This window comes from Lepidochelys kempii, chromosome 21 (genome assembly GCF_965140285.1).
Source record: "Lepidochelys kempii isolate rLepKem1 chromosome 21, rLepKem1.hap1, whole genome shotgun sequence".
NCBI lineage: Eukaryota > Metazoa > Chordata > Testudines > Cheloniidae > Lepidochelys > Lepidochelys kempii.
Window position 1 is genome coordinate 14,935,013 of NC_136400.1, and position 17,254 is coordinate 14,952,266.

At 57.7% G+C, this 17,254-nt stretch overlaps 1 protein-coding gene across 1 annotated transcript; it reads right to left on the minus strand.

Moving 5' to 3' along the window:
- Positions 1-716: 716 nt before the first annotated feature.
- On the minus strand, positions 717-16,789 carry GPR37L1 (G protein-coupled receptor 37 like 1). Its single transcript, XM_073319845.2, has 2 exons — positions 15,762-16,789; positions 717-2,052 (listed from the first exon to the last, which is right to left on the minus strand). The coding sequence occupies exons 1-2, from the start codon at positions 16,518-16,520 to the stop codon at positions 1,237-1,239; spliced, it is 1,575 nt and encodes a 524-aa protein (XP_073175946.1). The 5' UTR covers positions 16,521-16,789; the 3' UTR covers positions 717-1,236.
- Between the last annotated feature and the right edge of the window lie 465 nt (positions 16,790-17,254).

The window sequence follows — 17,254 nt, forward strand, 5'->3', positions numbered from 1 at the left end:
TAGGGCTCAGGATTAGCTGGCGCTCAGCCCGGAGCTAAAGGCCCCACACGAACATGATTTCTGCTAAGGTGGGAGCCTGATCCTCGGGCCTCTTCGGGCTGCTTTGTGCCACCAGGGCTGTGCCCCGCAGCCAGAAAGCAACGCTACCGATGCAGTGCCTCAGCTACAGGGGCATCTCCCGCTGGCGTGGAGCCAGCCTGGGGTATAGCCAGCATGGCACCCCCTGCTCCCTGCCCCTCTGGTGCCAGGGATGGGTCAAGGTGAAGGACCAGGGAGGAGCAGCACCTTGCACTTGAGCCATCCACCACTGGGAGAACTATCCCGCGGGGCTGATTCCTGCCAGCGTAACTTAGAGCAGCCCCAGGAATGTGGGAGAAGACAGGCGACTTCGTTACCTGTCCCCTGCCTGCCTGTGCACGGCTCCCCTGGGCCCCCGCACCTGGCCCAGCAGGCTCAGTTGGATTGTCTCCAGTTACACAGGGCGATGACACTGATCTAAATGACCAGCCCTTCCCAGCGTCCAGCCCCCCAGGATGGGCCGTCGCCTCCCCATGCCTGGAGTGGAGGGAAGCACTGCGTGGGAAGACACTGATCTAAATCCGAAAGAGCTGGGCTGGCAGCCCCAGGCCGTTGGATACACGATGGGCAGCTCAGCAAACCCAGCCTGCTGCCCTGTGATACTGCATCAAAGAACCCGCCTAGCTGGAGGCCCTTCGTTCTGTCTAGTTAGTGATTTATTGAGGACAGGGTACTCGTACAAGGGGAGAGTTTAAATCCTACAGGAGTCTTTTCACTGCAGCTGCCTCCCGGTTTGGGGGATGGGCTGGGGGAGGAGGAGGAGGATGGTGAGAACCCAGGGTACGTCGGACAGGTTAATAGTCACTACGTCCTCTAGGAGACACTATGGCAACTCTCAGTCCTTGAAGTGCTGCAGATGGGACCTTTCCGAGACATCCCCTCACCCAGGCCAGCAACTCCTCGGAGCCGTGCCAGGGAACTGCGACTGGAAGGTGCCCGTGGCCTTGGTGACTCTCCAGCAAAGGCAGGAGAGCTCCCTAAGAAGCCACATCGGCCGGCAACAGCACTAACGTCCTTGCTGGGTATCAAACAAGCCCATGGCAGGCATGAAGATGCCCCGCTCCATCTCATGTGCAGACACAGGCTAAAGTAACAACATTTGGTCTTGGGAGATGCCAAAGGAACAATCTCTACTGCTTCCCTCGGGGCTGGTGGAGTTTAGCAAGGCGTGCCCAGGGCCACGATCTGGGGAGGCGACTCCCTGGGCTTGTCGAAGAAGATGGAGGAGGACATCTCCGTCTTCAGCTTGCTGTCTGAGCTGCTGCCCTCGCTGGAGGCTGCGTCCTGGCTACACTCCTCACAGCAGCAACAGCAGCAGTCCATGAAGGCCTGCCCCAGCGGCTTACAGAGGCAGAGAAGCAGCACGGGGGTGACGGAGCACTTGAAGAACAAGAAGAACTGGTTGATGAGGCTGAGCAGGTCCAAGGTCTGCTTGGACATATCCGGGGACAGGTAGGCCACCACGACGTTGCAGATGTTCTCGGGGATGGTGCACAGGCCATAGATCACCGTCAGGCCTATGACGGTGCAGTTCAGCTGCCTCTCGCACTGGCCGTGTTTGGACCCCCGGCACTCCGCCTTCTTCTCGGTGTTGCTGATCCTTCGGGTCACCAGCTGGCAGCTCACGGTGAAGAGGATGGGCAGGCAGAAGTAGCAGCCAAAATACCACCACATCCTGGCGTTTTGGTAGGTGAGGACCAGGGAGTAGACGGACTCCGGCAGCTCCAGTGAAGGCTTCATGGTGCAGTACTCGGTCACCAAACCGGAGACTGGCGACGTGTCCTGCGTCAGCTGCCAGAGGAGAATCTCAGGCACAGAGAGGGTCATGGAGCCCACCCAGATGACCGCCAACTTGGCAATGATAGACTGGCACTGCTCTATGGGCCGCATCTTGAGCTGAGGGCTGGTCGCTGCGTGGAACCTGTCGATGCCCAGGGCACAAAGGCTGAAGGTGGTGACACCTAAGGAAGACACCTGGGGACATGGAAGAAGAGACAGGCTGGGGTCACTGTGTGGCACTAAATGGAGACAGGGTTGCATTGGCCAGAGACACATCAGGCCTTTACAGCTGGTGAGATGGAAGTTTGCAAGGCGGCTCTTTGCTGGTCAGTGAGAACACTACTGAGCCAGAGTTTAAGGGGGTTCCCAGGGCTTGTGCCCCAAATCTGACCCACCTGCCAAAGTTTGACCATTTCCCAGATTCCAAAGCCCTGCATTTCTAAAGCAGCCGCCGAGGAATTAACAACCACACATCACAACAGTTCCCAGCCACCCGACTGTTTGTTAAGGGGCCAAGAACACCATTTCCTGCTTCTTCTGCAGCAATGGGGAGCACTCTGAGGGCAGGAGCAAGGGCTGCAGGGGAGGTGAAAGTACAGCTATAAACCCAGTTTACACACACATTCCTGTGAGTGACTGTGCAATGCAAGTGCCTAAGAGGTGCCTGCAGCCGGAGACATAACTGCACCTTCAGCGCACGGCACGGACATTACATGGAGCCTCACCGCACCTGGGAAGGAGCTCGAGCTGCCCCCAGGAAGTAAACTGAGGCAGAGGGATTCAGTGACTTGCCTGAGGCTGCCCAGGGAGTCCAGCGGCAGAGCCAGGAGGGTTTGAGCCCCTGTGCTCATCCCTCCAGGCCAGGGCTCTCCTCCTTTTTCACCCGCTTGACTAGAATGCCTGTCCCGCGCGCCCCTCCCATAACATCTCCAAAGAGCGCGGATGAGGGGTTGGAAGCTCACTTAAGCTCACTTGACTGTGTGCTTGATTGGTTGTTTGAAAAGGGTGGGAACTGGGAGTGCTTTGTTCCAGGTGAGCCTTAAGTGGGCCTGACTGTATAAAAAGCCAGTCAGCTGCAAACCAGCTGAGCAGCGAACAGTGTGTTCGCTGGGTGTTCAGCTGTTGTGACCTGCACTGGATGTGCCATGTTTGTCTTTCTTCCACAGGACAGATGCGACTTTGTCTGTACAAAGGGCAAGCTGGTCTCCATACTGGAAAAGAAGGTTCAAGGTCTGGAGAAACAGGTATCGACCCTGCGTTGCATAAGAGAAACTGAAGATTTCCTGGACGGACATCAGAATATGCTTCTACGGACACAAGGTTCTGAAGATTCAGAGCCGGCTGCGCAGCGAGGACAGGAGGACGGTGAAGAAATTTGGCATCATGTGACCTCCAGAAGAAAAAAGGGGAAAGTCTATGTACCAGCAACGCCGGTACAGATAAGTAACCGTTTTCATGTTCTCTCCACAGGTAATAAGGTGGAGAGTGGACCAGATGATACGTCTGAGGGAAGGGAACAGAAGAAGACTCCGCCGATTGGAAGGCATGAGATGCACTGTCCTAGGGATGGGGGTTCCACGACCACCGCTCCCAAGAGAAGGTCGGGGACTCTCTCCTCAGGGGGACTGAGTCATCTATCTGCCTCCCCGACCGGGAAAACCGAGACGTCTGCTGCTTGCCAGGAGCTAAGATTCGCGATGTGACAGAGAGACTGCCGAGACTCATCAAGCCCTCGGATCGCTACCCCTTCCTGCTTCTCCACGTGGGCATCAATGATACTGCCAAGAATGACCTTGAGCGGATCACTGCAGACTACGTGGCTCTGGGAAGAAGGATAAAGGAGTTTGAGGCGCAAGTGGTGTTCTCGTCCATCCTCCCCGTGGAAGGAAAAGGCCTGGGTAGAGACCGTCGAATCGTGGAAGTCAATGAATGGCTACACAGGTGGTGTTGGAGAGAAGGCTTTGGATTCTTCGACCATGGGATGGTGTTCCAAGAAGGAGGAGTGCTAGGCAGAGATGGGCTCCACCTAACGAAGAGAGGGAAGAGCATCTTCGCAAGAAGGCTGGCTAACCTAGTGAGGAGGGCTTTAAACTAGGTTCACCGGGGGAAGGAGACCAAAGCCCTGAGGTAAGTGGGGAAGTGGGATACCAGGAGGAAGCACGAGCAGGAGAACGCGAGAGGGGAGGGCTCTCACCTCATACTGAGAAAGAGGGACGATCAGCGAGTTATCTCAAGTGCCTATACACAAATGCAAGAAGCCTGGGAAACAAGCAGGGAGAACTGGAAGTCCTGGCACAGTCAAGGAATTATGATGTGATTGGAATAACAGAAAGTTGGTGGGATAACTCACTTGACTGGAGTACTGTCATGGATGGATATAAACTGTTCAGGAAGGACAGGCAGGGCAGAAAAGGTGGGGGAGTTGCACTGTATGTAAGGGAGCAGTATGACAGCTCAGAGCTCAAGTATGAAACTGCAGAAAAACCTGAGAGTCTCTAGATTAAGTTTAGAAGTGTGAGCAACAAGGGTGATGTCGTGGTGGGAGTCTGCTATAGACCACCGGACCAGGGGGATGAGGTGGACAAGGCTTTCTTCTGGCAACTCATGGAAGTTACTAGATCACAGGCCCTAGTTCTCATGGGAGACTTCAATCACCCTGATATCTGCTGGGAGAGCAATACAGCGGTGCATAGACAATCCAGGAAGTTTTTGGAAAATGTAGGGGACAATTTCCTGGTGCAAGTGCTGGAGGAACCAACTAGGGGCAGAGCTCTTCTTGACCTGCTGCTCACAAACGGGGAAGAATTAGTAGGGGAAGCAAAAGTGGATGGGAACCTGGGAGGCAGTGACCATGAGCTGGGAAAGCAGCAGAATACAGACCCTGGACTTCAGAAAAACAGACTTTGACTCCCTCAGGGAGCTGATGGGCAAGATCCCCTGGGAGAATAACATAAGGGGGAAAGGAGTCCAGGAGAGCTGGCGGTATTTTAAAGAATCCTTATTGAGGTTACAGGGACAAACCATCCCGATGTGTAGAAAGACTAGTAAATATGGCAGGCGACCGGCTTGTCTTAACAGTGAAAGCCTTGCTGATCTTAAATACAAAAAAGAAGCTTACAAGAAGTGGAAGGTTGGACAAATGACCAGGGAAGAGTATAAAAATATTGCTCAGGCTTGCAGGAGTGAAATCAGGAAGGCCAAATCACACCTGGAGTTGCAGCTAGCAAGAGATGTTAAGAGTAACAAGAAGGGTTTCTTCAGGTATGTTAGCAACAAGAAGAAAGTCAAGGAAAGTGTGGGCTCCTTACTGAATGAGGGAGGCAACCTAGTGACAGAGGATGTGGAAAAAGCTAATGTACTCAATGCTTTTTTTGCCTCTGTCTTCATGAACAAGGTCAGCTCCCAGACTGCTGCACTGGGCAGCACAGCATGGGGAGGAGGTGACCAGCCCTCTGTGGAGAAAGAAGTGGTTCGGGACTATTTAAAAAAGCTGGACGTGCACAAGTCCATGGGGCCGGACGAGTTCCATCCGAGAGTGCTGAAGGAATTGGCGGCTGTGATTGCAGAGCCATTGGCCATTATCTTTGAAAACTCATGGCGATCGGGGGAGGTCCCGGATGACTGGAAAAAGGCTAATGTAGTGTCCATCTTTAAAAAAGGGAAGAAGGAGGATCCTGGGAACTACAGGCCAGTCAGCCTCACCTCAGTCCCTGGAAAAATCATGGAGCGGGTCCTCAAGGAATCAATTCTGAAGAACTTAGAGGAGAGGAAAGTGATCAGGAACAGTCAGCATGGATTCACCAAGGGCAAGTCATGCCTGACTAATCTAATTGCCTTCTATGATGAGATAACTGGCTCTGTGGATGAGGGGAAAGCAGTGGACATGTTGTTCCTTGACTTTAGCAAAGCTTTTGACACTGTCTCCCACAGTATTCTTGCCAGCAAGTTAAAGAAGTATGGGCTGGATGAATGCACTATAAGGTGGAGAGAAAGTTGGCTAGATTGTCGGACTCAACGGGTAGCGATCAATGGCTCCATGTCTAGTTGGCAGCCGGTATCAAGTGGAGTGCCCCAAGGGTCGGTCCTGGGGCCGGTTTTGTTCAATATCTTCATAAATGATCTGGAGGATGCTGTTGATTGCACCCTCAGCAAGTTTGCAGATGACACTAAAGTGGGAGGAGCGGTAAATACGCTGGAGGGTAGGGATAGGCTACAGAGGGACCTAGACAAATTGGAGGATTGGGCCAAAAGAAATCTGATGAGGTTCAACAAGGACAAGTGCAGACTCCTGCACTTAGGACGGAAGAATCCAATGCACCGCTACAGACTAGGGACCAAATGGCTCGGCAGCAGTTCTGCAGAAAAGGACCTAGGGGTGACAGTGGACGAGAAGCTGGATATGAGTCAACAGTGTGCCCTTGTTGCCAAGAAGGCCAATGGCATTTTGGGATGTATACGTAGGGGCATTGCCAGCAGATCGAGGGACGTGATCGTTACCCTCTATTCAACAGTGGTGAGGCCTCATCTGGAGTACTGTGTCCAGTTTTGGGCCCCACACTACAAGAAGGATGTGGAAAAATTGGAAAGAGTCCAGCGGAGGGCAACAAAAATGATTAGGGGACTGGAACACATGACTTATGAGGAGAGGCTGAGGGAACTGGAGATGTTTAGTCTACGGAAGAGAAGAAGGAGTGGGGATTTGATAGCTGCTTTCAACTACCTGAAAGGGGGTTCCAAAGAGGATGGCTCTAGACTGTTCTCAGTGGTAGCAGATGACAGGACAAGGAGTAATGGTCTCAAGTTGCAGTGGGGGAGATTTAGGTTGGATATTAGTAAAAACTGTTTCACTATGAGGGTGATGAAACCCTGGAATGGGTTCCCTAGGGAGGTGGTGGAATCTCCTTCCTTAGAAGTTTTTAAGGTCAGGCTTGAAAAAGCCCTGGGTGGGATGATTTAATTGGGGATCGGTCCTGCTTTGAGCAGGGGGTTGGACTTGATGACCTCCTGAGGTCCCTTCCAACCCTGATATTCTATGATTCTATGATTAAGGCAACGCAGCAGCTGAAAACAAGGGGGAGACCCAGGCTCACGAGTGGCCGCATGCCTTCGGACCACCCCCAGGCTCCTTGCAGGCCTTCCCGTCCCTTGTTATCCGCTCCCCCGTGTGCTGAACAAGCCCAAGCTGTTGTTGTCCAAAATCAGCCCCTGGGCATTTCCGCTGCATTGAGAAACCCAGGAAAAACGTCTCCCTCTGCCAAAGGAAGAGGACACAATTGGTTGGAAAAAATGCCAAGTTCTGGGAGGGTTCCGAGTGAAAATAAACACCATCAGCCACTCTGCAGCCACCGGGCCAACACTGCCCACTCCCTCGCAACCCCAATCCCACAGCCCTTGTGCGAAAGACACGGTCACTGTCCGTTCACAACTGTTCACACACACGTGCGCTCGCTGGGCTCCACCGTTCCCCAGAGTCCTAGATCCCAAGGGACCATTGGGAGCAGCTAGTCTGACCCCTGTACAGCGCAGGAAAACCAGAGCCCATCCCCGAACTAACTGCTTGTGGAGACAGAACAGATCTTTTAGAACAACATCCTGTCTTGATTTAAAATTTGCCAGGGAAGAATCCACCACAGCCCTTGGTAATTTGTTCCAATGGTTAATTATCCTCCCAGTTAAAAAATTACAGTCTTTATTTCCAGGCTGCATATGTCTAGCTTCAACTTCCAGGCATTGGACTGTGTTAGACCTTTAGCTGCTAGGCTAAAGAATCATAGAATCATAGAATATCAAGGTTGGAAGGGACCCCAGAAGGTCATCTAGTCCAACCCCCTGCTCGAAGCAGGACCAATTCCCAGTTAAATCATCCCAGCCAGGGCTTTGTCAAGCCTGACCTTAAAAACCTCTAAGGAAGGAGATTCTACCACCTCCCTAGGTAACGCATTCCAGTGTTTCACCACCCTCTTAGTGAAAAAGTTTTTCCTAATATCCAATCTAAACCTCCCCCACTGCAACTTGAGACCATTACTCCTCGTTCTGTCATCTGCTACCATTGAGAACAGTCTAGAGCCATCCTCTTTGGAACCCCCTTTCAGGTAGTTGAAAGCAGCTATCAAATCCCCCCTCATTCTTCTCTTCTGCAGGCTAAACAATCCCAGCTCCCTCAGCCTCTCCTCATAACTCATGTGTTCCAGTCCCCTAATCATTTTTGTTGCCCTTCGCTGGACTCTCTCCAATTTATCCACATCCTTCTTGAAGTGTGGGGCCCAAAACTGGACACAGTACTCCAGATGAGGCCTCACCAATGTCGAATAGAGGGGAACGATCACGTCCCTCGATCTGCTCACTATGCCCCTACTTATACATCCCAAAATGCCATTGGCCATTGCCAAAGAGCCCATGATCAACTCCTTGTTCCCCGTGTAAGGTGCCACAAGTACTCCTTTTCTTTTTACAGATCAAGTCACCCTTCAACCTTCTCTTTGTTCAGCTAAATAGCTGGAGCTCCTTGCATCTCTCCCTATAGGGCAGGTTTTCTAATCCATCTCATAGCTTTCTCTGAACCCTCTCCAATTTATCAACATCCTTCAACAGCAAAATCCTGCAGACACCAGAACTGGACACTGTAAACCAGCAGTGGGCAACCCCCTGCCAAGCACACATGGCCCTTTCTGACCTCTGCAAGGGAAGTTCTCAGTGCTCAGCAAATATCTGACATTGGTCCCTTTTTTTTTTTAAACCAACTTTTAACATTTAAAAAAAGTTACTCTCCTGGGGATGCTGGCACAGGCCCTTCTGGGGATGGCAGGGTGCTGCCCACCGCCATCCTGTACTCAGCCCTCACTCCAGCATGTCCACACTATCCGGGGCGCTCACCACCCCCGCACTGGCTATTGCATCATCAGCAGAGACACAAGGACGTTCCTTCTGCAGCAGTCCCTTCCTGCCCAGCAGTCTCACCTCCGCCCGCCTCCCTGCCTGCTTACATCAGCATCCCCTCACCATGATCCCAGCGCGTCCCCTGGGACCCCTGCCTGGGTCCCTCAGCATTGCTATTGGTATTCTAGTGGTGTCCACAGCAGCTCATGGCCCCGTTGCGCCAGGCGCTGCACACACAGAGACAGTGAGAGCTCGCAGTTGAACTCTGATGCCGTGGGAGCTCATTTTGAATGGAGGGGTGGAGCATCGGGGCAGTGGTACAGAAGGGGAGGTCAGGGTGTCTCTCTCGCCGGGGACAGCTGCTGCCAGCCCCGATTCCACCACCCCAATTCCTTCCTGCTGCCTGGCCTGATCCCACATGCTCCAGTCACTCCGGGCATGGGGGCAGAACACAGATCACAATATTTCCACTTGCGGGTGCTTCCCCTCAGCCTGCCACCCCCCCAGTTCTGCCACCTCTGGTCTAACTGGACAAGAGAAAGGATGGGCGGTTCTAAGCTATGGGGCACCGAGAAATTAAGGGCCCCTCTATTCAGCAGCTGGGAGGGCGCTACGCAGTGCGGGAAGACAGACCTGTGCTAGGTGGAGCAATGCAACCACGGTAGCTCACAGGAGCTGCCAGGTACGTCCCCGCGGGTCGGGCAGGATTGGACTTGGATGGCTGGCCAAGTGGCACGCGGCTAGTTTTAGGTGCTAGCTTAAGCGGAGCTGGTGCATCTGGACGTTTACCCGAGCTGGGCAGATGTACCTTTAGGGACTGGACCAATCTCCAGGGATGCAGCCCGGCTCTTGGAACTCGGCTACAGGAAAGAATGGCCCCAGCTGGGCTAAATCAGTGTGAAACTGGATTGGGGTACATCAGTGCAGCCCCCCATGTGGACATTCTTAAACTGGAATAAGAGCACCCACCCCCGGGGGGCTGTATCGGCATCAGAACCGATGTAGTCACAGCGGGGCCACTTCCTTCTGCAGGCAAAGCCTTTGCCCCAAGAAAGCCGGCTACGGAGCACTACGCTAGGGAGAGGAAGAGGTTCTTGGCTGCTGGGACTGTGGGAGCCCCCCTGGCCTGGCCTGCACCCCCAACATGCCCTACCCCTCCCATTGCCAGGGCCTGACCCTTCCTCAAGCCAGGAGGCAGGAGGGCAGCTCCTGAAGGTGGCCATTCAGCACTCCAATCCAAGGGTGGCTGCACCTTGTGTAGACACACGCCAGCTGGCTTTGAGCTAGCTAGGGCCAGTAACCCAGCCACCCGAGTACAGACCCAGGGTCCGGACGGACTCGTCCAGCCCATGCTGCCGTGGCCTCGCGGCTACTGTTTTTGGCGCTAGCTCGGGGATGCCAACCGTGGTGCAGTCACGCCGCTGGCTGCAGCGTGGACCGACCCAGAGTCTCTGTGGGGCAGGACATGCAGCAGCCAGGATCCAGCCTCCCGGCGCGGGACCCACTGCAGCACGTTCCTGGGCTCTGGGCTTCTGAAGGCTAGAGGAGGTCCTGGGTTGAGCCCGCTCTAGCTGCCTCACTAAGCCTAGCACGCTCCCGAGCCATTTGCTTCCAAACCCAGCAACCACCGCGCCTCCTGCGGGCCCCCCCAACCCCCGAAAGGACCAACACTGGCCAGGGACTGAGCTACGCCCCCCTCCCCAGGCTCTGAACCCTGCACCCCTCTGAACTTCTAGCACAGAGGTGGGCAAACTACGGCCCGCGGGCCACATCCGGCCCGTGGGACCGTTCTGCCCGGCCCCTGAGCTTCTGCCCCGGGAGGCTCGCCCCCCGGCCCCTCCCACGCTGTTCCCCCTCCTCCGCAGCCTCAGCTCTGGGCGGGGGGGGCTGCGAGCTCTTGCCGGGCAGCGCAGCTGCAGAGCCCGGCCTGACCCTGTGCTCTGTGCCGCGCGGTGCGTCTGGCTCCAGCTGGGCAGCGCGGCTGCCTGTCCTGGTGCAGCCGCCCCCCCCCAGCCACCGGTGCTCCAGGCAGCACAGTAAGGGGGCAGGGAGCCGGGAAGGGGGGTTGGATAGAGGGCAGGGGAGTTCGGGGGGTGGGGCAGGGGCCGGGGAATGGGGGGGTTGATGGGGGCAGGGGTTCCGGGGGCAGTCAGGGAGAAGGGGTGGTTGGATGGGGCAGGGGTCCCGGGGGGGGCAGTCAGGAAGGGAGGAGGAGTTGGATGGGGTGGCGGGGAGCAGTCAGGGGCCGGGGTTCCGGGGGGCGGTCAGGGAACAAGGGCGGTGGATGGGCCGGGGGGGCAGTCAGGAAGGAGGGGGGGGTTGGATAGGGTGGCGGGGGGCAGTTAGGGGTGGGAGGTCCGGGGGCAGTCAGGGGACAGAGAGCAGGGGGGTGGGGTGGATGAGGCAGAGGTCCCGGGGGGGGCAGTCAGGAAGGGGAGGAGGAGTTGGATGGGGTGGCGGGGAGCAGTCAGGGGCCGGGGGTCCGGGGGCGGTCAGGGAACAGGGGCAGTGGATGGGCCGGGGGGGCAGTCAGGAAGGAGGGGGGGGTTGGATAGGGTGGTGGGGGGCAGTTAGGGGTGGGAGGTCAGGGGCAGTCAGGGGACAGAGAGCAGGGGGGGTGGATGGGGCAGAGGTCCCGGGGACGCCATCAGGGAACAGTGGTGGTTGGATGGGGCAGGAGTCCCAGGGGGGCTGTCAGGGGGCGAGAAAAAGGGGGGGTTGGATAGGAGGCGGGGGCCGGGCCACGCCTGGCTGTTTGGAGAGGCACAGCCTGCCCTAACCGGCCCTCCATACAATTTCTGAAACCCGGTGCGGCTCTCGGGCCAAAAAGTTTGCCCGCCCCTGGTCTAGCAGGTGCTAGGGTGACCTAGGAGCAATCTGGAGGCCAACCAGTGAACCTGGCCAGCTGCAGCTCTCGAGGGCCAGGGGGCGGGGGAGCCCCAGCAGCACGTTGTTAAGACACGGCCCATGGACACAGCCCCAGCCCCCAGCCTAGATCCCCCCAGAGAGAGCAAGTGGTGACCAACGCAGCAGCGCCTGGCTGAGTGCATACTACGCCCCCCGTCAGACTGACACTGCCCAACACCGAGGCCCATTATCCCGGCTGCCTCCTCCACTGAATGCGCCCTTACAGCAGCCTGACCGCAGGGGGCTGTGCCGGCTGCATCACTTGCAGCTGGGCGCACCACCGGGGCCGCTCCCCGCCCTCCCGGAACAGCCGCCAGCCCCCAGCCCGGGACGTACAGCATGAGGTGTCCGAGCACCATTCGGCAGGGATGGGATTCCTCCCAGGGCAGTGGGCCCAGCATAACGTCCAGGCCCGCTCAGGCCCCGGGGGAGCCTCGCATCGGCCCCTGCACTGGGTGTATTTCCAGGTATTTCCCGCTGTGACGAAGTGGGACTGTTCTTAATGTTTCGTCTGAATAGTGTGGGGATGCCTCAGTTTCCCCTAGGCAGTTCTTAAATATCTAGCTGGTGGGGTAAGGGTGTGTGATCCTTGCAGAGCCCTAGAGGGCAGGTGTGTGCAGGAGTCTGGACACAGAGAATGGCCGACACCCTGTTTCCTGGCAACTGATGGCCTGGGCCCTTTCCCCCTGCAAGGTGAGAGCTAAAGGGTTGGAGAACAAAGGAATCCGGTGACCTCCTTGCCTGGGAAAGGAACAAAGCCCAGAGGAGGAGGGGCTGGAGGGAGTTTCAGTTTGGGGCTGGCTGGGACATGGAGTAAAGGGCAGACGTGGTTGTCTGGCTCACTGCCCCCCAGAATGGACCCAGCTGAGAGGTCCTGTTCTCTGCACCTGCAAGCTCTGTTTTAGACCATGTTCCTGTCGTCTAATAAACCTTCTGTTTTACTGGCTGGTTGAGAGTCACGTCTGACTGCGGAGTCGGGGGCAGGACCCTCTGGCTTCCCCAGGACCCCTCCTGGGCGGACTCGTTGTGGGAAGCGCACGGAGGGGCAGAGGATGATGAAGGCTCCGAGGTCAGACCCAGGAAGGTGGAAGCTGGGTGAGCTTTGTGTCCCAAAGACAGGCTGCTCACAGGAAGGAGACTTCTCCAGAGTCCTGCCTGGCTTCATGGGGAGCAGACCCAGAGCATCGCCCGGGGACACCGTGACACCCGCATTGCCTTGCAGCACGTTATTGCACGAGGCAGAAACTACAAAGGCCACCCGCCGCCCTGGCCCCGCGGAGCCGAATAGGTGCTGGTTCGTTAGCCATTATGAATTATATTGCGTTCCAGCCGCGCATGTCCAGGACCACACTGTGAGGGCTGGACAGACGCAGCGCCCGACGCCAGGCCCCGCCACGCGCAGGTCAGTCGAAGGGATTGGCAACCTGCAGCAGTTGCGGAGATCCAGGTGCCGGGTGGCTTCAGGAGGGAAGGGATGCTACACCAGAGCATTAAATTTCCTCGCCTGGCTGACCGGAGGAAGGGGCATCGGGTGGCTACCTACCAGCTGCCTTCACTTGCTTTCTCGGTAAACCCTGATGCTGAACAGGAAAAGACTGGTTTTCGATGGAAGAGGAAACAGATGGTTGCAGACGTTTCCTGACTCCAGTCTAACCCTTCTGTGCCTCTGGCACTGCCGAGGCAGCGCTGAGATGTCTCCCACCATGGCAGCGAAGTGCTGGACTCTCCTGAACAGGGATGCGCGGGAGGTTTTTGGAGGCTGTGTTTCGGTGAGGCTGAGACCAGCGGATTTCACAGCGAAGAGCAGCAGAGAGCTCTGGGGAATGTGACCAACTTCCCGGCCTGCCATGCACCAGGCACATCCAGCAGCCTGCGGCCAGTCCCGAACTGACTCCTCGGGACAGATCTCCAGCCGGCGCACAGCACCAGAGCTCCACTGACACCAGGGCGGCGACGGTCGACCCACATCAGCTGGGGATCCGGCCCGTTGACTCCAATGGAGCTGTGGCCGATGACATGAGGCAGGGGCCCCAGGGGGGCAGTCAGGAAGGATCCGGCCCCCCATGCGCAGTCCTCTGTTCTCACTGACACCAGCTATCTATGCCAGCTGGAGATCTATCTAGCCATGCTATCAGAGTGAGGGAGGGGAGACTCAGACTCCCCGGCTGCAGCAGGTCCAGCGCCAAGCTCCCGGCCCCCAGACTCACTTTCGAGCCCCCCTCCCCCATGATCTCAGTGCGGCTGGCAGGGGCCAGGAGAGGCTGAGCGGGGGATGGCTTTTCCTCGGCTCGCATGCACGGGTTCTCCAGGGTAACCTCCCTCACAATGCCCCTCTCCCCACCCTCCCGCCTTCATCCCTGGGGTGGCCCAGGCAAGACACTACCGGCGGCTCAGCTTGACTCTTTGAACTAGCCAGAGGCACAAGCCCCCAGCCCTTGAGCAGCCCTGCCAGGACCAGGTACCCTGAGGCTGTGGGGTCTGCCCTGCCGAGGTGTGACTGCAGAGTGTGCAGACATAGCTGTGACCTAGCGAGCTGGCGTACTGGCAGAAGGGCAGCTGCAGGCTGAATAATTTCCCAGGGTCCTGGCTGGGCAGGTACCAGGCCCCTGGAGGCTGGGGAAGGGGCAGGTTGCCCTGGGCCCCCTGGTTGAGAGGGCGCCTAGGCCGAGTGGCATTGTGACCTAGTGTGCAGGGTCACAGGGCCACTCAGGTTTGGCCTGGCTGCCCCTCCGGGGTGATGGCGGGATAGCTGGGCTGGGATACACCTGAGGCCGCCAGGTTGTAACACCTGGAGCAGGGAGCTGGGCCCAGCCTCGCAGGATGGGAGCAGCTGTTGTGGGGTGAGCGTGAGGCTGCAACCCCCCCTCCCCGACCCCCTTCCTCAGTCATAAGATTTTTGGAAGGGTTGGGGGGGTCTGGGTTTCAGATTTTGCCTCTGTCCCCCCAAAACCTCTGTGCAGCCCTGGCTGCAGCCCATGGTGCTGCAGCTTCCCTGCCGTGGGTCATTTCTCTAGCTCGATCAATGCTAGCTCGGGTCTGTCTATGGCCCGACCCTGCGTCAGCTTCTGTCTCCCCCAGCAAGGACACAACCCCCACCCCAGCTCTGAATCCAGCTCTCCTGACCGCGCGGAAGCTGGGACAGAGGCGCTGCGGCTCCAGCTCTTTCAGGCCAGCCCGTTTTCCTGCGTATTGGGCGAGCGCAGACGGGGAGAGACGTGACTCTGTGAAAATGGCACCTCAGTGTGTCTGTTTATTCTGAACACCAGGTGCTGATCTGGCCCACATCACTGTACTACACCCCTGGCTCAGCCTGCCCTCCATGAGCGACAACTCCGCCTGCCCTCTGGCTCGCCACCCGCACACCCTGCCGCGACACAGGGCCTGGCACTAGCAGGCTGCGAGCGTGGGGGGTAGAATGGGGGGCCACTCGTCCCTAGCTGGCAGGGCTGGCAGCAGTCCAAGCCACTGGCTACAATCCCGCAGCTGGGGTGCTGAGAGCCAGGCCCCTCGCTTTGGGTGCCCAGATCAGGGTGCCTGGTTTCCAGAGGGCTGGTGTGGATGCCCCGCACCACTGGGGACCAGGCCACTTATTTAGGTGCCAACTGTTAGGGGACCAAGAGCGAGGAGGTCTCTGCTGTGTCTCTGGTCTGTTAGCAAAAGCAGACCCCTGGGCGGGAATGAGGGAGGATTTTAGAGTCCCTTTTCTCACTCTACATAGCCCATGTGGCTCTGGGAGCCCCAGACTACAGCCTGACGGGGTGGGGTGACCAGACAGCAAGTGTGAAAAATTGGGACGGGGGTGGAGGGTAATAAGTGTCTATATAAAACAAAACCCCGAATATTGGGACTGTCCCTATAAAATCAGGACATCTGGTCACCCTGCAAGGGGACTGGGGCTGTGGTTGCTCCATACAGGGCCTGTCCCACACTCGCTGTCTGAACCCAGATGCCTGGGCCCCAGGCAAGGCTTAAAGTGCTGGGCCATATGGGGGAACTACACCAGCACAAGCCCGGAGGGGTGAAGTGGCACTCAGAGGGGTTGTGCTGGGTCCCTGCACCAGGTGAATGGCACTGCGGGAGCGGGCATACACCATCTGCCGGAGCCCCCGCCGGCCCCTTACCTCCATGAAGGGCACGATGCGGCAGGAGATGTCCCCCAGAAGCCTCTTCTTGGTGATCTCGTTGAAGATGACCATGGGGAGGCAGAAGAAGAGGACGAGGAAGTCCCAGAGAGCCAGGCTGGCCAGGATGGAGTTCCAGGCGCTCTTCAGGTAGTAGCTGTGCCAGACGATGCACATGACCGACAGGTTGCCGATGATGCCCACGGCGAAGACGATGAGGGAGAGGAACATCACAGCGTAGGCGCTGTAAGAGTTCTCCGTCACCGGGTACAGGGGGTTCTGGATCTGCAGACGCTTGTCCGGCGCCGTGGGGAGGTTGCCACGGGGGTCTGTGCCTTGCAGGTCTGTGTGGGTCCCGTCTCGGTGCTCAGCAGGGTCTGTGCTGGACGGCACCAGGGGCTTGGTTGGCTGTAGACTGGCTGGGTTGATGGGCCGGGGGAACTCCACCCTTATCCCCGGCATGTACTGCTGGACTGACTTGGAGTCCTCGTCCTTGGTCCCTCTGCGCAGCCGCTCCCTCGTCAGCCGTTCTGAGGCTGGCGGGACCTGGTGACCATCCCGTGGGTGCCACACCTTCCCAGGTGACCCCAACAGAACATCGTCTGGTAGGTCAGGCCCCAGACCACCTCCTCCGTCCCCGTGCTCCTGCCCGGGATGTGCACGGCGTCCCCGGATCAGCGGGGCAGTGCCCAACGTCGCCATGGCCCCTGAGGTCTGCAGCACCAGCAGTGAAAGCATGAGAGACCAAGGCAAAGGCATCGCTCCCTTGGCACCAGCTCCACCACGCCTGCAAAGCAGAGGTGACCCCAATCCCGGGGCTGCGGAGAGACGGTAAATTCCCCAACTTGAAGGAGGAGTGGAGGAGGCGCGTGGGGTGAGCCGGGAGGCAAGAGAGGCTGCAGGCTGCTCTCCCAGCTCCGACCGCCGCTCTGGGTTCTCCGCAGAGCTCTGGCCAGAATAATAAGAGTTTCCCGCAGCCAAACCGGCCCTTGCCAGAGCCCCGGGCCCTCTGGTGGCCGCAATGCAACTCACCAGAGCAACCGACCAACACCCCGACCTGCCCCACCGAGAGGGGGGCTCTGGGATCACAGGGGGCTGTAGCTGTGGGGACCGGGGCGGGGGGAGCCAGGCCCATGCCGAGTGCACTCTCCATCCAGAACACTGCCCATTGCCCAGACAGATGCAGAGTCACGGGCCAAGCTGCCATCCAGCCGCCTGCGGTATTGCCACATTCGGGATTAAAATGCAAGTAACTCTACAGCCCCTCTAAGGGAGCGACGTGGGGAGGAAGAAGGAAAAACCTAAAAAACCGAGCAGAAGGCCAAGGCCCACTCCCAAGGGTTGGGACAGCTGGCAGGTGCCCAGGGGATGGGGCTGCTATTCAGAGGCGAAGCAGAGCAGGATGCCAGAGTGGCTCACGAGGGATGTTGAGACCCCTGAGGCACCCATGGCCGGGCAGACAAGGCTAAGACGCGACTTGACCGCCCTGCGCC

What these genes read in the sequence shown, in the direction of transcription:
- GPR37L1 (XM_073319845.2), bottom strand. Translation starts at nt 16,520, where the DNA reads ATGCCTTTGCCTTGGTCTCTCATGCTTTCACTGCTGGTGCTGCAGACC. An exon ending in GCATCGTGCCCTTCATGGAG is followed by an intron (nt 2,053 to 15,761) that starts GTAAGGGGCCGG and finishes CCATGTCCCCAG; the next exon opens with GTGTCTTCCTTAGGTGTCAC.